This window comes from Barbus barbus (genome assembly GCF_936440315.1).
Source record: "Barbus barbus genome assembly, chromosome: 1".
Taxonomy (NCBI): Eukaryota; Metazoa; Chordata; class Actinopteri; order Cypriniformes; family Cyprinidae; genus Barbus; species Barbus barbus.
In genome coordinates, this window is record NC_136729.1 from 15351687 (window position 1) to 15374056 (window position 22370).

Here is a 22370-nt window from a genome sequence, read left to right on the forward strand (position 1 = left end):
ATTGGATACCCAAAAAATGGCTTAATGATTTTCTAATTGCTTTATTTGTGATAATTCTGTGAAATATGAACCCGGAAGAGCAGCTGTAATGCTGGTAAACAGGTTGTACAGAAACAAGTGCATCTTCTTGACAGCACTCTGGTTAGCTATTTCCAAGCCAGATTTAATGTGAATCATGTTAAAATAAACATGAAACATAAGGGGTTGTTGAACTGTCTATTGTGAACAATAATCGTTGTGCACATGTGCGTTAAGGCAAGCCATAAGGAGTGATTTTGTTTATGATTTTGCATAAAAAGTGTGAGAGAGACTATTGTTCTTTAGGTTAGGCGTTGTAAAATTACAAATGAAAAGGTTATTTTAGCTTAAGCCTATCTGAAGACTTTTATTTGGCTACATGTTAGGGGTTTTGCAACAATACGTGTAGAGTACGTTTTTATATATTTTCCTATGCAGTAATTTAAATCACACAAACCACCAACATAATATTCTACATTTATTATGTATAATGTTATAATAATATTGTATATTATAGATATAAATACAAACACAAGACGACATATATATTGATTATACATGGGGACACCAGAGAGCATTGTAATGCTACAAGTTGAACAAATTAGTAATTAGCTACTGGGATGTTAAATTGGATTAACAAAATTAATGTGTAAAATTTTAATTGATGTCCATGTGTTCTATTATTTTTACAATTCACCCAGTTACTGATAGGGAACAACTTTATAACTGTATATTTTCCAGCGAATAAATGCAGGAAAATTATGTCAAAGTGTGAAATACATAGTGACCAAAACACAAGACATTTACCAAAAAAAAAAAAAAGATTCAACACTCCTCAGTCGGTATATTTTAATAATGTTATACATTCAGTATACTCTCTTATTGATACAAGTCCAGTCTCTATATAACCAACCAAAAAAAAAAATTATGTGGTATATAACGACAGACTATTTGACTTTTTTTGAGGACAAGAATATTAATATTAAAGTCTATTTATAGGACTACGTTTCCTGAATTTCCATGCGTGTTTCATGCTACCCACTGATTTAATTGGCAAATAATTCAGATTTAACACCATTCTAAGAATTAAGAGCGACTCACTGAGGCTGGCTTTTATAAGCTGACAAGTGCCCCCTGTAGTGTACTCATTCTTCAGACACATACCAAAAAAAAAAGCTATTAGTAACAAATTGGCATTCTACCCATAGTAAGTCACTGGTCTATACACACAGAAAACCATGCAATTTGTTTTTTCCTTTTTCAGCTGTTGCCAGAGTCATTAACTTGCATGTAACCCCCATCAAGCATTACTTGGCTGTAGGAACATCTGTATGTTTTAACTAAAATGCTTTGCATTTAGCACAATAAAATTGAATTTCCTTCAGAAAGACTGAAAAAACCCCAAAAACATTATGCATGAAATAAGTCTAGAAATACATGCTTAGGGTTGCATGCTACATTTTATTTCTAATACAAAAAAAAGAAGAATTTAAAAGTAACAAAGATATACATGTTAGTTAATATACTATTGTAACAGTAATTTATAATTATAGGCTATGATTGTTAAAAAGGCACCAGTGAACAGTTACTCGTGATACCTCGCTTGTCATTGTAAATATTGCTGGTCACATGAACACTGCAAAATGACCTTGAACGTGTCCCTTGGTTTCACTGCAGTGCCAGCTGTCTATGGCTTTGTTTACCTAAGAAAATGCAGGAAATAAAGAAAGTCCAGACGTCGTCCACAAAATGTGAGAATTTCAGTTTAAAAAAAGGCTTGAAAGAGGAGTTACTTGAAAATGTTACTTAAAAAGTAACGTATCAGGAGCTCTAAGAGAATACAGTATTGCGCTGGTTTGTGTCTCCCACTTTTTCAAAGAATATGAAATCCTATGAAAAGAAAAAGAAAACAAAGATCAAAGAGTCAGAACAGAATCTGGTAGGGACGAATATGCTAAGATTTCTGGTGTATTACTTGGAAACATTTTATTTCAACACTTTATACATTCTACTAACTATAAGTAACTTTGCGACTACATTTCAACTACCAGTCATTAGAGTATTAGCAGACTGCCTGCTTTATTTTAAGTGCTATAACACTTTATTTTAATGGTAACCCAACAGACATTCTACCGACTACTGCAAGTATACGTCAAATTATTCTACTAAACCTAACGGTCTGCTAAAACTCTAATGAGAGTGAGTTGACATGTAGTTGTGAAGTCAATTATAGTTAGTAGAAGTTCTAATTGGACTATGAAAAGTGTAAACTACTAAGTGTACTAATCTTTACATTTTTCTCTCTCTCTCTTAATACTCACAATAAGGAAGCAAGCACCCATAAGTACAGCCTTCATCTTAACATCCATGTCCATAGGGAACTGGATGCCAAAGTTGTCAGTGTCAGTAAAGACTTCCTTCAACAGGCCGCTCCACTGCTTACTAATTCGACCGATAGGCTTCCCAGCACCGTCTTTACCTTTGAGCTAAAGAGAGAAATACAAACTTATGGTTAGAAACACAAACCTGCCAATTTCAAAATGAATTTGCTTGGTGTCAGAATAATGTTTATCTTCGAATTTGTATATTAACAAGGCAACTACATGTCAATAACAATTACTTTCAACCCAATAATTTTTTTTTTATTTATATACAAGATTAACAATGCACATAAAAAAAAAATACTAACAAAAAAAAAAAATAAACGGAGAGATATTAAACCCATACATATCAGATTTATGCTACACAGCATATACAGTTGTAGTCCTATACATGCATACATCTCAATGCATAGAAAGAAAAAAAAAACCCATACACACATAAGTGCTGTCAAAATTAAATATCACACATTTTTTCTGAAATTTATCACGGTAAATCCCACCTAACATTAAAGTTTTTAAATATACTTTTATATTGCAATAATTTCACATTAAATCTTCAAATTAATGTACAAAAAACAAAGACAGTATATTTTAAATATTTGCTTAATGGCATCTTTTTTTATGACTGAAGGCCAGTATCACTGATACTACTGATGTCTCTATGAAATTGTTTCCCCCCCTAATATTTAACGATTGACTATAGCCATTCAACATTAGTGTAATTGAGAGCTATCAATTTTAACAGTTATTAGACTAAAATACGTTCTAATTTAAGTTAAGTTAACTTAAATAACCTTCACATAAATCCATTATAATAAATGTCATATTTACCTGTGCCCTTCAGCAGAAATATAGGAAGTTATCAACCACTAAATTCTAAATTAAATATAAATGAATCAAAGTTATTGATTTCCTCTTTTCTCTTTGATGAACAGACATCACAGCAACTGGTTATTAGGTTGTTTTTGGATTACTATTTCTTTAAGAGCTGCCACTGCTGAACATGACACAGATCTGATACATGTCATATTTTCTCTCAACTCTTAACCTTTTCTGACTCGCTTCAGGTCTGAAAGTCTCATTGTGACTCTCAATGAGCTCTTAAATGTGACTCATAAAATATATTACATGCATGCAGTTTTAAGGCAGCTTTAAAATCGCCTTTTTTGGTAACTTCATGACTTATCTGACCACGACATTGCATGCCCATAGTTTATTTTGTGCTTTGATATGAAATGATACAGGCTACAGAGCGCGCCGGTGCCTTTGTGCGTGCAACTGAAGAGAACACACTGCGAGCACAGTACCATTTCCGCGCTCGCCTGGCGCTGGAGTGAAGCTGGAGCGCGTGTCTGAAACGTCTCCCGTTTGATGCGATCGTAAAGACGTTCTGCGACTAAATAAAAGCACTTCTTGTCAAGAGAAAAAGTGTCAGAAACAGCAGTTGTGAGTGGGGTGGGCAACCCTAGACCCGCACCTGCGTTAAATATTTTTAACGCGTTAAACTGAAAAAAATTATTGCATGCTAATTTTGACAGCACTAATATGATGGAGTGTATGTATGTATATACATACGTCATGCGTAATCCATTTAAGTATTCCAATCTCTTTCTCCAATTTGAGGTGTTTGACAATAGAATGCTAGATCTTTAATGAAAATGTCACAATTGGGCCCAGTTTGTCTTTACTATGTCCATGAATTTCGCTCTCCCCTATAAAAAGACTGAACTTGAAGATCCTGTATTTGTTTCTATGTCTTTCCATTTGGCTACATCTAAAAAAATTTGAATATCGTGAAAGTTCATTTTTTCTTATAACTTATTTTAAAAAGTGAAACTTTCATACATTTTAGATTCATTATGTGTAAAGTAAAATATTTCAAAAGTGTTTTTGTTTTAATTGATGATTAGAGCTTACAGCTCATGAAAGTCAAAAATCAGTATCTCAAAATATTATAATATTTACATTTGAGTTTCAATAAATGACCATCCCTACAGTATAAATTCTGGGTATCTCTTGAAAAAGTGCAAGTGATCGCGCTGGCGACTCCATGGCCTGCAAAGCTTCCACTCTCTGCACAAACTATACGCGCCTAATAGCACACATTTGTCCAAGTTAAAATGTTTAAACTAACATTGTGATATGCTTTCTTAAGTATTTCATATATGGATTATAATTTAGTCAAGTGGTTTGAGAAGGTTAAATTGATCAAACATTGGCTAACTCACGGTCTGCTGCTGGTCGCTTAGTCGTTAGGCTACTTTAAAAACTTGAATTGAACAAACAAAAAAAATTGTTCCATAAATGTTTTTTAAAATTAACTTAAAGAAACAAAAATAACCACTTTGCCATTAAAAAAAAAAACTGAACTATTTTAATGGCTACAACAATGGTCTATAATTTTGACAGTGTTCCCTGTTTTTTTCACCCCTTCGGGATTACGGAAATTGTAGCCCCATGATGGAGGAATTTTTCCTTTTATGACCCAGTTGAAGGCGTCCATTAGCAATGGCATCAGTTCTTTATAAAAAATTCTGTACCACTCTGAAAGGTGGTGAATATCCATCACTCCCTGGTGCTTTGCCTGACTTAAGTTTACCCGTGGCTTGTTGTAACTCCTCAGTGATTATTTCTGCAGTTAAGCTTTTATTTTGTAAAATCACCAATAGAGGGCAGATCTTAAGCAATTCTAGTACTTTTGTTCCATCCAGGTCTGTTTGTAGTTTTTCATAGTCATTCTTAAAAATACTTTAAATCTTTTGGATCGTATTTAATTTGATTTGTTTTTGGATTGCGTAATTTAGAGATTAAATTATTAACTTGTTGATTTCGCATTCGCCTTGCCAATGATTTAACTGCTCTTGGTCCTGCTTCATAATAAATTTGTTTTAAAAATCCTGCCTTTTTCTCTACTTCTAACTGTAATAAGACGTTAATTTCCTTTCTCAATTCTCCAATTTGAGCCATCACCTCTTTGTTCACATTATGTTTATGTTTAAACTCCAATTGTTTTAATTCTGAAGTAAGTTTTTTATAATGAGCTACCCTTTTTAAAGTGCTTGTAATAGCTATTAATTTTCCTCAAATCACTGCCTTAAGTGCATCCCATAGTATGGAGGGGTCCACCTCAATCGAATTCTAAAAAAAAAAAAAAAAAAGGTACCTCAAAGTTCACATCACTACAGCAGTTACACGCCAAGCAGGGCCCCTCAAGCTTCATCACAGTCTCCTTGTTTGGCCCCTGGATGGAAAATTTGGGATAACAGGGGTGCCAGTCCTGCTTCACGTACCCTACAGTTGTTCCTGGGGGTGCCTGTACCTCCATCTGAAGGCGAAATATTGCCACATTCATAGTCATAAAAGTCATAAATTATAAATGTACAGCAATGCCCAAATTGGTTTCTACATTGGCATACATGCAGTACACTAATGTTGAAGAGGAATAAATTACTGTTCAATGGAATAAATTAAAACAATTTATTCTTGTCATGGCAAATCTGAATTTCCAGCAGCAATTACTCCAGTTTTTAATATTACACAATCATTCAGAAATCATTCTAATATGCTGATTTGGAGCTCAAGAAACATTTCCTCTTAAAAATGTTGTGTTAAATAAGATTTGTTTTAAATAAATGTGGTAACACTGTACTTAAAGTCTTTGTGTAATGCATAATAAAGGGCTACCACAGTTATTTAAAATAAATAAATAAATAAATATATATAAATAAATAATCTCTTTTGTTACATTATAAATGTTTTTACTGTCATTTAAATTTAATGCATCCTTGCTGTAAAAATCGTATTCTTTCAAAAACAGCAACAAATCTTACTGATCTCAAACCAAGTAAACTAAATAAACTGCACAATTTCTGACTGAAGACTCTTTGCAAAGACAGTAGCATGGAGTCCTATGTCCATACTGCCATTTATAACTCACAAGTCACACACATGTTCATGTCAGTAGTAGGTCACACAGCATGTCCTACAAATGAGTCACTAGCTGAATCTCAACAACACAACATATGACTTGTCTGTTATACCTCTTGCAGGCAGCAGGGGCACCAACAGGAGACACAACGGTAAGGTCGGATCAGTCGTATGACCTCTCGATCGGCGCTGTCTTTGATCTTCATGTCAAAGCTGCGCAGGGCACCACAGCAGTTGCGCGTGCAGCAGTCATTTTTTTCTTTGGCAGAGTAGATCTTTTGACCGAGGCTGTTCTTGATCTCATACTGGTTGTTGGTCTCAAAGCCAATGATTGCTGTAGAAGTATATAGAGAAGTTAAAAAATTTTAATCTTTCAGTCACTAGTTTAAACAAAGTAGCAAAAAAGTAATACTGAATAAATGTCTCAGGCTTAAAATAAAGAACACAAAACAAAACAGACAAGCTTTGCTTTAATGCATCTACAGCACTCAAATTATAGAGTAAACGGCTTCAACCACATGCACATAACACCGAAGACTCACCCTCTAACAACTCCACTTTTTGATGAATAAGGATTTGATCAATCTGAAATGCAAAGTGCATACTAGTCACAAGACTTATAAACACACTAATACATAAAGTAAATGTCAAAGAGAACTGGTGCGTTCAACTCTTCCAGAGAAGTTTGTATTTACAAGGCGAGTTACAATCATCATATTTCGTAAATGCAACTTAACTAATTTTATTGCGAAAAAAACAACAACAAAAAGACAAATTTACTGTTAACTACTATTACATCCAGCACGTCTCACGGACTCATCCCCAACTCTGAAACTCCCAAGTTTCCCCAGTCATAACCACGACTTTGCAGTAGAGTTCAAGTGTATTCAACTTGCAAATATGAACTTTCCGACGATCTGACTTTGAATGTACCAAAAGACATGACCAACCTGAGTGAGGTACTCCAGACCAGGTGGTACTCCAGCAGGCACTGAAACTGGTGCAGGTACAGGTGCTAGAGAAGGTTGTGAGGTAGATCTTTAGGCACACCATTAGTATGCATTATCTAACAATACACGTTGAATTGTTTGTACTATATTAATGATCATTTTCAATAATCTTTGGCCTGTGTGGTCACTTTTCTCAACACCTATTGCTCAACAGCTATATCCTACCAGCGTTTTTTCTAATAAAGTGCAAATTTAGACATGTATACCTCCATATGGTTGGCCCTGGTGAGATGCTGGAGTAACTGGACCAGGCTGATACATGATTGGCTGATCTGGAACTGCCTGGTATCCTACTTGGAACCCTGCAGGTGGGGCTGCCTGGCCAGGTTCTCCATAACCTCCCATGGGATAGGGGGGCATGGAGTGTCCGCCTGGCTGGGACATGGGATAAGGAGGCTGGTGTGGAGATGGGTAGCCTGGCATAAAACAATAATATGCAAGAGAGAAAAAATATAATCTTAGTTTACTCTGATGAGACATATTAGGGAATGCTGTAAAAATAAATCTGAAGGGAACAAAGTGTAAGCCATAGAATACAGTATCTGGTCTTGGCATTTTGTCTAGTTGTTTGTTTGAATTACGCAGTTGGTACAGGCAAGTCTGCTGCATTTGTGGGGATGTTTTGTGAAAAGATTGAGTTATTTGGTTTGTGTGTCTTTTTGGATGCTTTGCTTGTTTGGCTCGCTCTTGAAGTCAGAAACTCCACATTTTGTTGTCTTTCCTGATGACTTGGAATACATTGTTTGATTCAAGCAGTCAATGGAAATCCCACCATCACACCTCATCACTGGAATATGACCTGGAGTAGGCATGCATAATGAAAAAACTGGAACAACTGACTGATTTATTCTCTTTTAATCAATAAATACAGACACCCAGAATTATGTGCGTAAGGGAATTCTTGTTTAAGAGATGGTTCATATAGGTCTCCTATGTTCTTTGGGAAGGATCTATTTTAAACCCCAGCATACATGCGAGGAATTCCAATGTAAAATGGTATAAATATAGCCACCAATGGTCGTAAATAATTAATTGTAACAATATTGACTATTTGCAGTCATTATCTACAGTACAATAACATCATGAACAATGTGTGCAATTGTATTTAAATATTTAGCAGCTTCTCTATTTCACATCAGCTCTTTAAACTGCAACAACCAGATATATGAAAAAGCAATAACTGGGTGTCAGCAATTAGGCCAGATATGTAATTTCTGGATTATAAACTATTTATTTTATTATACTAAAATGTACTATTAATTAAATCATTGTCAATTTTTCTGATATTTTTTTAAAAGTCAAGAGTTCCTCAATTTCTGGGTTAGCAACAGTGGTTGCAAGTATTGCATCCTCAAATTATATAATATTATTATTTAAAAACGAGTAATTATTTGATGTACACCAGCATTCAGCTTATAATAAATTACATAAAAATAAAAAAAAATAACTCAGGAGTGAAGAAAGCAGGTGTAGCCTAGTAAACATGTATTAGTACACGTTTAATCCTCCTATTGAACCAATCCAAAACTGCCATTTTCATATGAAAAGGCTCTTCATATGAGCCATTCAAATCTTTCACCAGCTATTTTGAAAAAAGATTTATACGGGCATGAGTTTGAATGGAATGAAACTCTCTCATCACAAAGGCCCATCAACCAGGCATTGTCCAGGCACAACCTATTCCATTAGTGGGACATAAAGACATTGTGATGTCCCAGATCTGCTGTCCTCTACACATAATGAGGCTGTTGAGAGAAATCTTCTGTCATAAAACTCCTTTAAATTTTCAGCATTAAGGGTGTAGTTTGTTAAATGTTGTACCTCCAAAATCATACAGGCATGATCAAACATTATTATATATCCTACCTAGAAGAGACAGAAAATGCAAATTAGTGCAAAGAAGAAAAAAAAAAAAGTTGTCTATTCAAGAATGACAGACATGAGGTGCAGAAACAATTGCCAGCAGAGAAGACCCTGCCGTGCATGCATCAACATGCCTGAGCTCCTCGAAACACTCTTGCAGACAAACATTATACTTTGGGGGAGAAAGTGGTGTTTTTTTTTTGTTCTGTTTTTTTAAAGTAAAACTAAAATTTCCCCCAACTACTCTGGACCGCTCACACAGAGGAATCACTGAATTAAGAGATCATTGATCACACAGGGGAATCACTGAATTAAGAACATTCATGGCACATTGCTTGCTGGAGAATTTATGACGACTACTGATGAATGACAAGGGTGTTGTTTGGTGACAAGTTTTGGCTAAAGTGTTCATTGTGTTCAAATCACATGAAAAGCTCTCATGGCAGAAATGTATGCATTTTGAAAGCAAACCAGTTTCTGGATAGTAGTGTTGTATAAACGTTGACCTTTCCTCGTGATTGTATTTTTTTAACACTCCCATCTTGCCATTCCAGTGCTAAACATTGTTTGAGTCATCATTAAGCAGGACAAAGGATGAGACAAGCCCTTTTGTAACAGATTTTTTCTTCTTGAGTAATGCATTAGATAAATGACTTGCACATGAACATGACCGGAATACATAAATCTGTAGTTTCGGTATCAATATTATTAATGTTACTAGTCCACTCAACATAAATAGTGTCAGTCTGCTTGGTAAACACTAGCCTGAATTCCCCAGCTTGTTACGAAAACAGTTGCTCCAAAGATGATGGCGTTATTAGTCCTAATGGCGTTAAGGAATCACTTGACTGCCAGTTCAGCAGCAGAATTCAGTCCAGTGTGGATTGGACTAGGAATATTTTATAATAAGAAAGTCTAAAGTGATAATTGTTATCACAATTATTTGCTCTAAAGTACACACACACTGACTTACTCTTTATTAGAGCTATGACTTGCCCTAAAGAGACCTCATCACTGATTTTCAGATATCACTTTGTATGGTCAGACAAAATGTGGTGTACAGAAACAAAAATAACAGGTAAAGCTAAAGCCACAGATGTTTATATAGAACAATAATTCTCAGCTCTTAAACCTGCATAGCCTGTGGAAACCTACAAATGTGGAACACAGCCACTTTGTAGGCTTTACTTCCTGCATTCCTTTCCTGACCTCTAGAGAATATTTAAGTTTCCACCAAAACACACACCTTCACTTCAACATGCATGAAACTGCATGCATCTCACTTGAGGAGAAAAATGTAAATCTTCAGTGTAGATAGTTTTCAGCACAGTGACTGAAAACTTCAGCACTTAGGCAAGTAGGTAATGTAGGCATCTATTGCAAAACTCACTAGCTGTTTAACACATTACATGCAGTGCAGTTCCTTAACTAAAAATCCACAAACATGTACTAGTGCAGTTCAAGGAAAAGAGAAACGGATAATAATTACCTGGGCCAGACATGTTGAAGACCGATCTGAGATTTTCAGAGCCAACCTCTGCCTATCAGCACCACGATGTGGAGGAAGACAATGTAGGGGGAAGTTTTGTTTGCACTGGAAACAAGCAGAACAGGTCCAAAACTAATTTAAGTTCAACTTCAAATGAAAAGACCCATGTTTAAGTGTTCAGGCAGCATTTTAAAGGAAATATAAAGAACTACGCAAACCCTACTGGATATTAAAGGAAGTCTGTCAGCAGGATACGTGCAGTTTAATTCAACAATACTGAAGCAATAACACCAAGACGTCATGTGAAGTGGGTGTGGCGACGGTTTATTAGATTGTGCTTATCTTATGGTGTAGTATTTCTTCACAAAAACAACAGCAAATATGGCCAAGGATTCGCTAAGAAAAAAAAATTAATGAAAAGAAAATAGAAACTGAAAAAAAAAGCTTTATCTATATGCTTAATGAACAAAGATTCTGTTTATGCGAAATCAATTTCGACGGTCACTTTCTCCGCAGTTGAAACAATCCAGCGAACAAAAATACTGCAAAACAGTATTAAAACATACTCTAAATATCCGAGACTTCTAAAAGGGAAAAAATACTCCACCACGAAAACTCTGACTTACATCTCAGCTCTTGGGAGGCAGGTTACTCAAACAAGGCAACAAATTCTCCACAGATCACTTCTTGTTGCAGTGATTGTTAGGATGTATGGAAAGAAGAAAGTTTTCAACAATTTCCTTAACTTGCGCTTTAGACTTTTGCTATAAAAAGACACGACGCGTTTAAAGACCGACCGCGTTTAACACTACGCCCAGACATGAAGCCCTCGCTTTCTCTATGATCTCCTCCCCCTTTATGTGACGCATGTAGATTAGAAACTTAGAAAGACACAAGACTTCTATTAAGCAACAAGGTTAACATTTAAAACAAAATGAGGATGTTATTGTGCTTTTTTGCAATGTCCAGTAACCGACAAAGTAATGGGAAGTTTAGGGAATTTATTTATTTGTGATTTGTTCTTATTAGCCTAAGCCATAGCAGGGATATCAAACTCAGTACTGAGTTTAACACTATGTTTTACTCTATCGCCGTCCTTTACTTAATGACAGGCCCACTCGTGAAAACCAAAAACACCCATTTACAACACCTCCAATCTGCTCTGAAATATCAAAAGGTTCATAGGGGTTTTGAGTGAATGCAAAATGTTTTTCTTAATGCGGTTAATTTGGCTTGTCATTGTAGATGGAAAAATATAATGATTCACTAAACAAAGTCACTATCCTCAAAGTCATGGCTTACTGGTCAAAACATGGTTACTAAATCCTTTGATCCTCTTGGCAAGAAGTGGAAAAATTGAGGTTTTGATAACAAATATTTGCTAAAACACATTTATCTCCGCCGACTGGAGGCGCAACTGAGCAGACTCTGAAATATCTGCTGTTCCCCTTCAATTCGGTCACTCTACATTGCTATGGGAAATACATTTTCCTCGAATACTACTGAAGCCATATTGAATCACACCAGTGCAACTGGCCAATGGCGTTCAAGCGCGCGAAATATGAGCGGGAATCCCACTCTATATAAGGCAATGCTTGTACGTCATCCATTCAGAATCTTTTTCTTCAGCCAACCTTCTACGAGAAGCAAGAAGCCTATCAAGAAAGAACTACTCACCGTGATCTACACTCTGCAGCGGACACGCCTTCTCTTCCCCTGCTGTGCTCCAGTGAGCTTTGGAATCAAGGATGACTTGCGATTGCCTCTCCTGCATGGAGCCAATCGAATCTTCTGAGGCGATGAACTCGCCCAACTAACTCTGCCGCGCTCTTCCTCTGCAGCCTCTTTCGAGCCAAGGAGGAAAGTGCTGCGAGTTTCTGATGCGGATCTGTCAGGATCAGGTGACAAGCCCGTGCCGGCTCAGTGCCCATACGCTCCTCACCCCCCTGCTGCAGGACCCCTTCCAGTGCGCTTTATGACCGCTGATCTCTGCCCCTCCCCCGATGCTCAGGATGTGGTGTCTTTTGGTGCCATGGTGGGCGCTGACGAGGAGGATGATGCCATTTTGGTGGCAGCGTCTGCGAGAGATGAGTGGTCCAACAGCCCGCTGGATTACACTGCACTCCACGGCAGCGATGCGGAGGACCTCCATCATAGTGATGTTGAGCTCCTAAGCGTCCTGTCCAAGGCAGTGGATGAGCTCGGTTTGGAGTGGGCGCCTCCTGCCGAGCCGGCCAGAAGCCGTCTGGACGAGTGGTACCTCCAGTCGGATCGTGGCCGAAAAGACACCTCGCGGAGACCCGGCCCCTTTTTCCCCGAGGTGCACGACGAGATAAAAAAGTCGGGTGCATAATCCGGGATCCTCCTGTCTTCTGTGGACGCAGCTGACCAAGTGGGGTATGTCAAACTCCCCCCCCGTGGAAGAAGCCGTTGCTGCCCATCTCTTTCCTTCAGCCGTGGCGAACTGGAGAGTGAGAAACAACGCGTCTCTCCCCTCTAAACCTTGCAGCGCCACTGCAAATCTCGCCGGCAAGGCTTTCTCCGCGGCAGGCCAAGCAGCTTCAGCACTGCACGTGATGGCGATACTCCAGGTATATCAGGCGAAGTTACTCAAGTCTCTGGATAAGGACGGGTCAGACCCTGAAGTGTTTAAAGAGCTCCGACGCGACATGGATCTGGCCCTCAGAGTGATGAAGGTGACAGCTCGAGCGATCAGCCGCAATATGGGGAATCTTGTGGTGCTAGATCGTCACCTGTGGCTTACTCTGACCGAGTTAAAGGACTCAGAGAAAACGGCCCTTCTCGTGAATCCCTCAGGTCTCTTCGGAGCAGCGGTGGAGACGTTCACGGAGCGTGTTCAGAAGCAGTCGAAAGCCATTAGCCACTTCCTGCCAAAGCGCTGGCGCAAAACCTCCTGCGCGTTCCTGCTCCTCCTCAGGGCAGCGCGCCGGAAGATCGCACGCCTCTTCTACTGCGGTTTGGCGCGAACAGGAGCCGGCAGTGAGGTCCAGACAACCGTGGCCGAAGCGCCATCAGGGCTCAAAGGGCCAGAGACCCCGCCCTGACAGAAACGGCGGACCACCGGCACCGGAATCGAAGCCACATTCCTGATGCTGTCTCTCGGAGGAGGAAAGCTGCACCCAGCGCCGAAGACGAACCACTGAAGATGTTCGCTCGCTCCGCTGTATGTGCTCACGACGCCCCCCTGCCTGTTGCCATACTTGGGTTTTGACTGTTCCACTATGCCGTGCAATAAAGTCGAAAAACATATAAAACTCACCTCAATATCAGGGCAATTTGCCTCCTCTCACTCCCCTCTCCCCCATCACTCACTCTCACACTTGTGTGGTATTAAACTCCCCGCCCCCCAACGGCGAGTTATCCCTCACGGTGTGCAGTCCGCCTAGCCCGCTGTCACAGTTCACAGAAGCGTGGCAGGCACTGCCAGGGGTATCAGAGTGGGTTATGAAATCAATAAAGAATGACTACACGCTTCAGTTCTTCCGCAGACCATCCCGTTTCAACGGTGTGTTAATGTCCACTGCACGAGAGCGGAATGCCTCAGTTCTGCGAGAGGAAATACACCATTTTCTTGCAAAGCATGCTGTAGAGGCAGTACCCCTCACAGACCGCGAGAGTGGCTTCTACAGTCGTTATTTTCTGGTGCCAAAGAAAGACGGCGGACTCTGCCCAATCTTGGACCTGAGACCGCTGAATCGCTCACTTTACGCTGAGACAAATCCTTTCACATATCAGAAAGGGAGATTGGTTTATCTCCGTGGATTTAAAGGATGCTTATTTTCACATTCAGGTAGCCCCCCGCCACAGGCGCTTCCTGAGATTTGCATTCGAGGGGATAGCGTACCAATTCACGGTCCTGCCCTTCGGCTGATGTCTGGACCCTCGCATGTTTATGAAATGCATGGACGCTGCTCTCTCTCCTCTGAAGCAGAGCGGAATGCACATCCTGAATTATCTCGACGTCTGGCTAGTCTTAGCCCAATCAGAGAGCGCGCTGCTCAGCAACAAACTCAGGCTCCTCGCTCATATTCAGAGCTTAGGGCTGACTGTAAATATGCAAAAGAGCATGCTGGTACCGAGCCAAAACATCTCCTTTTTAGGAGTGGAACTGAACTCGATCAATATGCAGGCGCGTCTGTCGGAGGAGCGCTCACAAAAACTGATCAGCTCTCTCGCAGTCTTCAAATTAGGTCGTTCTTCCCCGCTAAAATGCTTTCAGAGGACGCTCCGCCAGATGGCTGCTGCCTCGACAGTGTGCAATCTAGGGCTCCTACATATGTGACCGCTTCAGCTCTGGTTAAAGAGCTGGGAGCCACAGGATGCATGGCACACAGGGCTGGCGCCAAGGGGGGGCATTCGCGGGCCGTGCCGGCTCTGATGGCACACGGGCACCTTGCGCATCAAAGTGACGTGCAACTGTTTGCATACGCTGACGCCTTGGCGCAATATGACTCTGTATCGCCGGGGTGTTCGTATTGGCCAAGTGATCAGGAGAAAGAACGTTATGACAGATGCATCGAGCACGGGCTCGGGAGCCATATGCGATGGCAGACCAGCCTTCGGGACGTGGTCAGAAACAGAGAAGTCATGGCACATAAACTGTCTGGAGCTCCGTGCTGTACACCTAGCGCTCGAATGCTTTCTCCCAGACATGTGGGTAGATCGACACCTCCTCTCCATCCGGGCAGTACATGTCCCTCGACGCTTGAACTATGTCGCGGATTTACCCTTGACCCTCTGACAGTCAAAATGATTTGGAGTGTATTCGGCAGGGCGGAGGTGGACCTCTTCGCATCAGCGGAGAACACTCACTGCCCGCTGTTTTATTTTCTGACACACTCTCCCCTGGGAGAGGATGCACTAGCTCACAGCTGGCCGAAAGTACACAAGTATGCCTTTCCTACAATGAAACTTCTGCCTCACGTGCTTTGCAAAATCAGAGAGGAAATGGAATCTGTTCTGTTAGTGGCACCAAAATGGCCCAATCAGCCGTGGTTCCCAGAACTGGTGGAGATGCTGGTAGCCCCCCCGTGGACTATCCCACTGAAGAGAGACCTCCTCTCTCAAGCACAAGGAACGATATGGCACCCAAATCCGGAGTCATGGAGGCTTCATGTCTGGTTGCTCGACGGAGCTTGCCAGTAACAGATGCACTTACTCAGCGCGTGTTGAACACTATCTCTTCGGGCCCACTCAACCCGCGGACTCACGTCATCCTGGGCCTGGTCAAATGGCATGTCTATTCAGGACATTTGTATGGCGGCAGGCTGGTCATCACCCAGCACTTTCGCAAGGTTTTATAACCTAGATGTGTCGTCACTTGCCTCGCATGTGCTGTCAGTGCGAGCAGCGCATGCGCCTACTCAGCCTCAGCTATGATCTGAGATGTGTATCAGTGGTTTCGACTAGGTCGTATACACCCTGTATTGACGCACCACCAATTCAATGCTGTCCCTAACAGTTGATCACTATAGTTCACCACGTCTTTTAGGACTTGATCACCATCATGCTCTGCTTATTGAGCACCGCTACGGCCGTGCATCATAGCACATGATTTCATTGAATCTTTATGTGAAAGCGCCGAAGCCACCGCCATTTCACATTCTCTGTTTCACCGGAGTTAACTCTGCCCCTCGTGTGACGCGACATCATCTAGTTGCCGCAGCCCCCCCTGACTTTTACATGATTTCGACTAGGTCCTGTAGACCAGCTGTGTTTACTAAGAGTGTGAAACTTGACATACTTAGTCGAGCCAGGCTCCATCGCTGTGACACGGCGGGATTTTATACGTTCCCATAGCAATGTAGAGTGACCGAAATGAAGGGGAACGCTCTCGGTTACTTACGTAACCTCGGTTCCCCGAAAAGAAGGAACGAGACATTGCTCTTATTGCCATGTCACCGAGCTCAGGATCTTAGAATGCAAATTGCTTCAATCAAAGATTCTGAATGGATGACGTACAAGCACTGCCTTATATAGAGTGGGATTCCCACTCATATTTTGGCGCTTGAACACCATTGGCCAGTTTCACTGGTGTAATTCAATAAGGCTTCAGTAGTAATCGAGGAAAATGTATTTCCCATAGCAATGTCTCGTTCCCTCATTTCGGGGAACCGAGGTTACGTAAGTAACCGAGAGCGTTATTTTTATTTTATTTTTTTATTGAATGCATGACAAAACAAAAAACAATAACAATAACGATAAACAATAGTTATCGTCAAATCACAACAACAGTCCAGGGTCATTCAGTTTTTCAGTCCAGAGGAAGTGCGAAGTCCTTCAACAAAGTCACTGCTCTTATCGCTTCCAAGTTCGTAGAGAATTCAATAGATTTAAAATACATTTTCAATTCAAGTTTGAATCTTACAAAAAGAAGTGTGCATTTAGAAAATTTATATTTATGAATATGATATTTAGCTAACAGGAAAATAAGGTTTATGAAATAAGTATCACCCTTTTTTTCACATTCATGAAAGCCAAAAATGACATTGCTATAAGTAAACTCAAAATTAGGATTCACATAACATTTGATAAAGTCAAGAATGTCACACCAAAATGATGTTGTGTAAGAGCAATTCCAGAATAAATATAAGTGAAGTGACATACTGCCAAGTATAGTGACCCATACTCGGAATTCGTGCTCTGCATTTAACCCATCCAACGTGCACACACACAGCAGTGAACACACACACCGTGAACACACACCCGGAGCAGTGGGCAGCCATTTATGCCCATATAAAGAAGTTTCATTGTTTTCTAAACAGAAAGAACCGTTGGTATTAATATCATTCTTAAGTCTTTTAAGAGAGCACTTATCCGGGTAAATTCTGTGAATCAACTTAAATGTAATTTCTCTCATTTTGTTAGTAATTAAATATTTGTGAGGTAATGACCAAACTTTCTTGCAGGGAATATCACTTTCTAAACCATTCCAATAAGAGATTACATAAGGCACAGAAATAGACTCCATCTGAAACAAAACTCTAAATTTCTTATTGTTTTTTTTGACTTGGATGATGAAAGGCACTGTTTTCCAACAAATGTTTTACAAAGATCCACTGAGTGACATGAGATTGGAAGAGAAAGCCCTCTAAATGCACGAGAACCCCATGTGCCACTGCATCAGCAACAATTGCAAACTCTTTCGGACTAACAGGAGTTCCATGCTTAGCTAAAAACTCAGAGTAATTACAGATTGAACCATTTTGATTCAAAAGTTGAGACACAAAAATAATACCATTTTTAAACCAATTTAAAAAAAAAAGAGATTTGTGTTTATACAGTAGATTCCTGTTATTGCAGATTAGATACGAGTGAGGTGTAAAATTGTGTTTAAAAATGAGGGACCAAGCCAACAACATTTGCCATTACAGGGATTTTCATGATGTTATAGTTACAGATTAATAAGAAATTTAAACCACCTAGTTTGGAAAAAACAACATTAGGGATCAGATTCCATATAGATGAGGGCTTATTGATACAGTCAAGTCAAGTCACCTTTATTTATATAGCGCTTTTAACAATGTAAATTGTGTCAAAGCAACTGAACAATATCAAAAAAGGAAAATAGTGTGTCAATAATGTAAAATGATTTTCAGTTAAAGGCATTTCATTATTGAATTCAGTGATGTCATCATCCAGCTCAGTTCAGTTTAAATAGTGTCTTTGCAATCAGGTCGACGATATCGCTGGAAATGAAGTGTCCCCAACTAAGCAAGCCAGAGGCGACATCGGCAAGGAACCAAAACTCCATCGGTGACAGAATGGAGAAAAAAACCTTGGGAAAACCAGGCTCAGTCAGGCTCAGTCATACAGTTTTGTATCCAATTTATTTTAAAGGGGTGAAATCAAGAAAGTTTAAACCCTCTTTCTCAATGGTGTTCATAAGTACATATTTTGTAATAAAAAACAAAGTTGAGAAGCATTGTATCATTTTTTTAAAGAATGGCAGTGTCAACATTCAAAAAGAGAGCAGTATATGTTAACCTTGACAGACCTTCAGCTTTGGCTAGTAAGATTCTTCCCTTCAATGAGAGATCCCGTTGGAGCCACATATTCAGTTTTTTCTGAGTACTCTCAATTAATTAAAATTTAAGGAGCATCTTTCTAATTAATTAGTTTTTTGTTATAATAACACCTAAATAAGATACCTAATCTTTGATTTGAATATTACAAATTTCTGACAAATTACATTCTTTGATGGACATCAGTTCACACTTTGAGAGGTTCAAGAACAGGCCTGATGCTTTGAAGAATTGCTGGATATACTTTAATGCTAAACGAACTTGGTTAGCATCTTGCAAAAGAAGAGTGGTATCATCAGCCAGCTGACTGATGAGTATCTGTTTGTCAGCAATAGAGATACCATGAAGACCACTATTAGAAATATAAGAAGCGAATATCTGGGAAACTAGTAAAAATAAATAAGGGGATAATGGACACCATTGCCTAATACCATGTGACAAGTAAAATCTAGGAGAAGTACCATATTTTAATTTACTTGTGCTACTACAGTTGTAATATAGAGTTCTTGCTGCCTTACAAAAATATTCACGAAAAAACACATTTTTCCACTGATTTAAATATAAATGCATGTTCAACTGAATCAAAAGCTTTATAAAAATCCAGGAAAAGAATAAAACTATTATGTTCAATCACTATAATCCTAAAGTCTAAAACTAATCTAATATTATTCATTATATGTCAGTCCCTCATAAATCCAGACTGAGTCTCATCTATAACAGTATCCAGACAATCTTTAAGTCTTTTAGCAAATATTATGGCAAAAATTTTATAGTCATTGTTAAGGAGTGTGATGGGTCACCAATTGTCTAAATTGGTAAGATCTTTCTTAGGAATTAAAGTTATCATACCTTGCATCAATGTAGGAGGTAAAGCCTATTTTTCAATACTTTCTGTAAAAACCTGAGTTAAAAAGGGAGTAAGTTCATCAGCAAATAATTTGTACAGCTCAGCTGTAAGTCCATCACACCCTGGGGAGTGAATTATTATAGGTAATTATATAGACTCTTAATTGCTCTTTGTACTTCCTCAGGAGTAACAATGCTATCACAGAAACATCTATCACTTTCAGATATAACCTTAAGATAATTAACCGAGTCTAGAAATGAAGACGTTGTCTGCTCTGAATATAATGAACTATAATGATTCTTATAAAAATTGGCACTGTAGTTTGCTATTTCCTTTGGATCTTTAACAATTTTGCCATCAACACAAAGTTGTTCAATTGTTGAGAGGGTAAAATTACGCTTTTCTAGCTTAAAAAAATATGCGGAATTGAGTTCTCCCTCTTCAAGCCATTTTTTCCTGGATCTTATATAAGCCCCCTAGCCTTTGATAAGTACAATTCATCCAATTTCATTTGCAAATCTGCAATTTCAGATTTTTCCTCTAGAGACATGCAATCAAAATTATTAGACTGAGATAATTTAATGATTAGGTTGTCTTCAAGAACCCTTCTTTTTTTGGCTAAAAGTGTTCCAACTTTTCTTAAATAAACACCTGTCTCTAACTTAAAAAGCTCCCAATTGGTACCAAAAGAATTTTGAATTGTGGTTGTTTTCCAATAGCTAGCAATTAATTCTTTAATTTTAACCTTTACATCTGGTAATTCTAACAGTGAACTGTTAAATTTCCACAAACAAGCTCTGCATTTGCCTGTTACATAATCTGTCATTAAAGGGGTATTAATAAAGATAGTTTTGTGGTCGGTCAACGGGGTACATTGAATGCCGACATATTGAGATATGGCGCTGTACATGCTACCTGTTCTTAATAAAGCATTAAAAAAAAAAAAAAAAAACATTGAATGCCGACATTTGGAGAAAAAATGACTTCCTGCCCTCCAGCTGCATTTCGCGCGTCATCAGAATCACGTGTTTGCAAACAACCTAAAATTGCTAAAAAATAAAGTGTGTGTCTTATGTGAAGCATCTGCCAAGACTCAGGAATAGCATGTGGTCGGTCATATTTCACGGTAAAGTAAATAATTATTTAAACACTATATTTTTATGTAATTGTTATAAATAATTGAAACACTAAACAATAATAAACTATAAAAACAATAGATTATATTTTACAAACAAAGATAATAAAGACATTTTTTGGGGGGGGGGGGGGGGGGGGGGGTTTGGCATATTCCAAAAATAATAATGTTATGTCATAACTAGATCAAACGTTTGCAGAGATACACGCTTATTCTTCTTATAGCACCACCTCGTGGCCTATTTGTAAAATTGAAAATCGCTTCTATTCACATAAACTGCTCTTTACAACTGAAATTACTGCAACCTTTAAAACAAGTAATATTTGACTATTCACAATAAAAAGCGTGCCGAATTCTGCTTCCCTAATGACACAAAAATGAAGAATGTTCACTGAAAAAAAGTTTGTACAAGAAATGTAGTTCAATTTTAGCTTGTATACATTTTGTGAAATGTGGACTTTTTTTAAAAAAAAACCTTGTTTCATTGTCTTGTACCTGCAAAATGTTTTGATGAATCAAAATACTTTTGCTAACTTTTAAGAGGGTTTGTAAATGAAATATAGCAAACTTTTGTTTTGCTTAAGGAAAAATTATATACTGTATATATATATATATATATATATATATTTCCTTAGTTATGTCAAAATAATTGTTTACATGGTGAAAGTATGCTACTTCAACAACACGCTATAGCCCCTAAAGTGGATGATTGCAATGCAGATTAAAAGAATGTAAAGAAATAACTTACAAAACAGAAATTCACCACAAGATGCTAAACACAGTAAAACTCTTGCTCTCAGATTTACAACATAGTTTCTATCTGTAATGTTCTGTAACGTCCGTGGTTCAGATATAATGTTATGCATTTTAAACTGGCACATGACTGGTACAGTAACTAGTTGACTGCATGTTATACTGACTCAGTAGTTACTGAAATAGCAAGCACTTTTGACTTGCTCATGCATTCATAAGAAAAAACTGAGTGCAGTCTGTAAACCAGACAAATATATGCCTATTTGGAATTGAATTAATCACAGTATTATTGAAACACTGATCTATAGATTACAAGACACTGGATAAAATTAGAGTAGTGCAATTTGCACTCTGCATATTAATCAATATCTTACTGAATCACCATATTATGCACTGAAAACGCACCACCCGTTCTATTATCGGAAACATGTTACTGTATAAGAATTGTTATATAATAAAAATACACAATAGTCAAAAACATAGATAAATTCTACAAAAACTCTTTAGAATTTCATTGTTCTAAATTTGGAACCCAGGAAGATTCTGGGTACTTATAGGGCAGAAATGAGAAGGCGGGATTGTCAGAAAGGATCACACACACACATACACTCATTTTAGACTAATTAGAGTAATCAGCGGCAATGATTTGTTCTCAGTCTCTGTTGACAGATATCTGGGCGGATTGCACCAGCCTTGTTTAGTAAAGGTAGTTTATTTTCACCATGGGTTGTCTGTCAACAGCTAGTCTATGTCTGGTGGCCCCAGATGCCAGAAATAGCAATAATTAGAATAGGGAGGGAAAAGAGGAAAAGAGAAAACGTGTCAGTCTGCTGGTAGGCCATCCGCAGAGGCCACTCCAGCTTTTTTTCAATTTGCTTATGTATGTGTGCTTGTTTCCTCTG

The 22370-nt window shown here is 38.6% G+C and overlaps 1 protein-coding gene across 3 annotated transcripts; it reads right to left on the bottom strand.

Annotated features, from left to right (window-relative positions):
• Positions 1 to 484: 484 nt before the first annotated feature.
• On the bottom strand, positions 485 to 11550 carry LOC306875884 (phospholipid scramblase 1-like). Of its 3 annotated transcripts, XM_079426656.1 has the most exons (10): positions 11315 to 11550; positions 10689 to 10793; positions 7543 to 7752; positions 7277 to 7341; positions 6869 to 6911; positions 6440 to 6660; positions 5563 to 5724; positions 2340 to 2504; positions 1812 to 1908; positions 853 to 1721 (listed from the first exon to the last, which is right to left on the bottom strand). In XM_079426656.1, exons 2-9 carry the CDS (start codon positions 10699 to 10701, stop codon positions 1849 to 1851), a joined length of 939 nt encoding a protein of 312 aa, XP_079282782.1. In that variant the 5' UTR covers positions 10702 to 10793; positions 11315 to 11550; the 3' UTR covers positions 853 to 1721; positions 1812 to 1848. The 3 variants fall into 3 exon arrangements, with proteins under 3 accessions (XP_079282781.1, XP_079282782.1, XP_079282783.1); XM_079426655.1 differs by having other exon boundaries at positions 485 to 1908; XM_079426657.1 differs by having other exon boundaries at positions 853 to 1908; positions 7543 to 9469; positions 9507 to 10793; positions 11315 to 11530.
• Positions 11551 to 22370: the final 10820 nt, after the last annotated feature.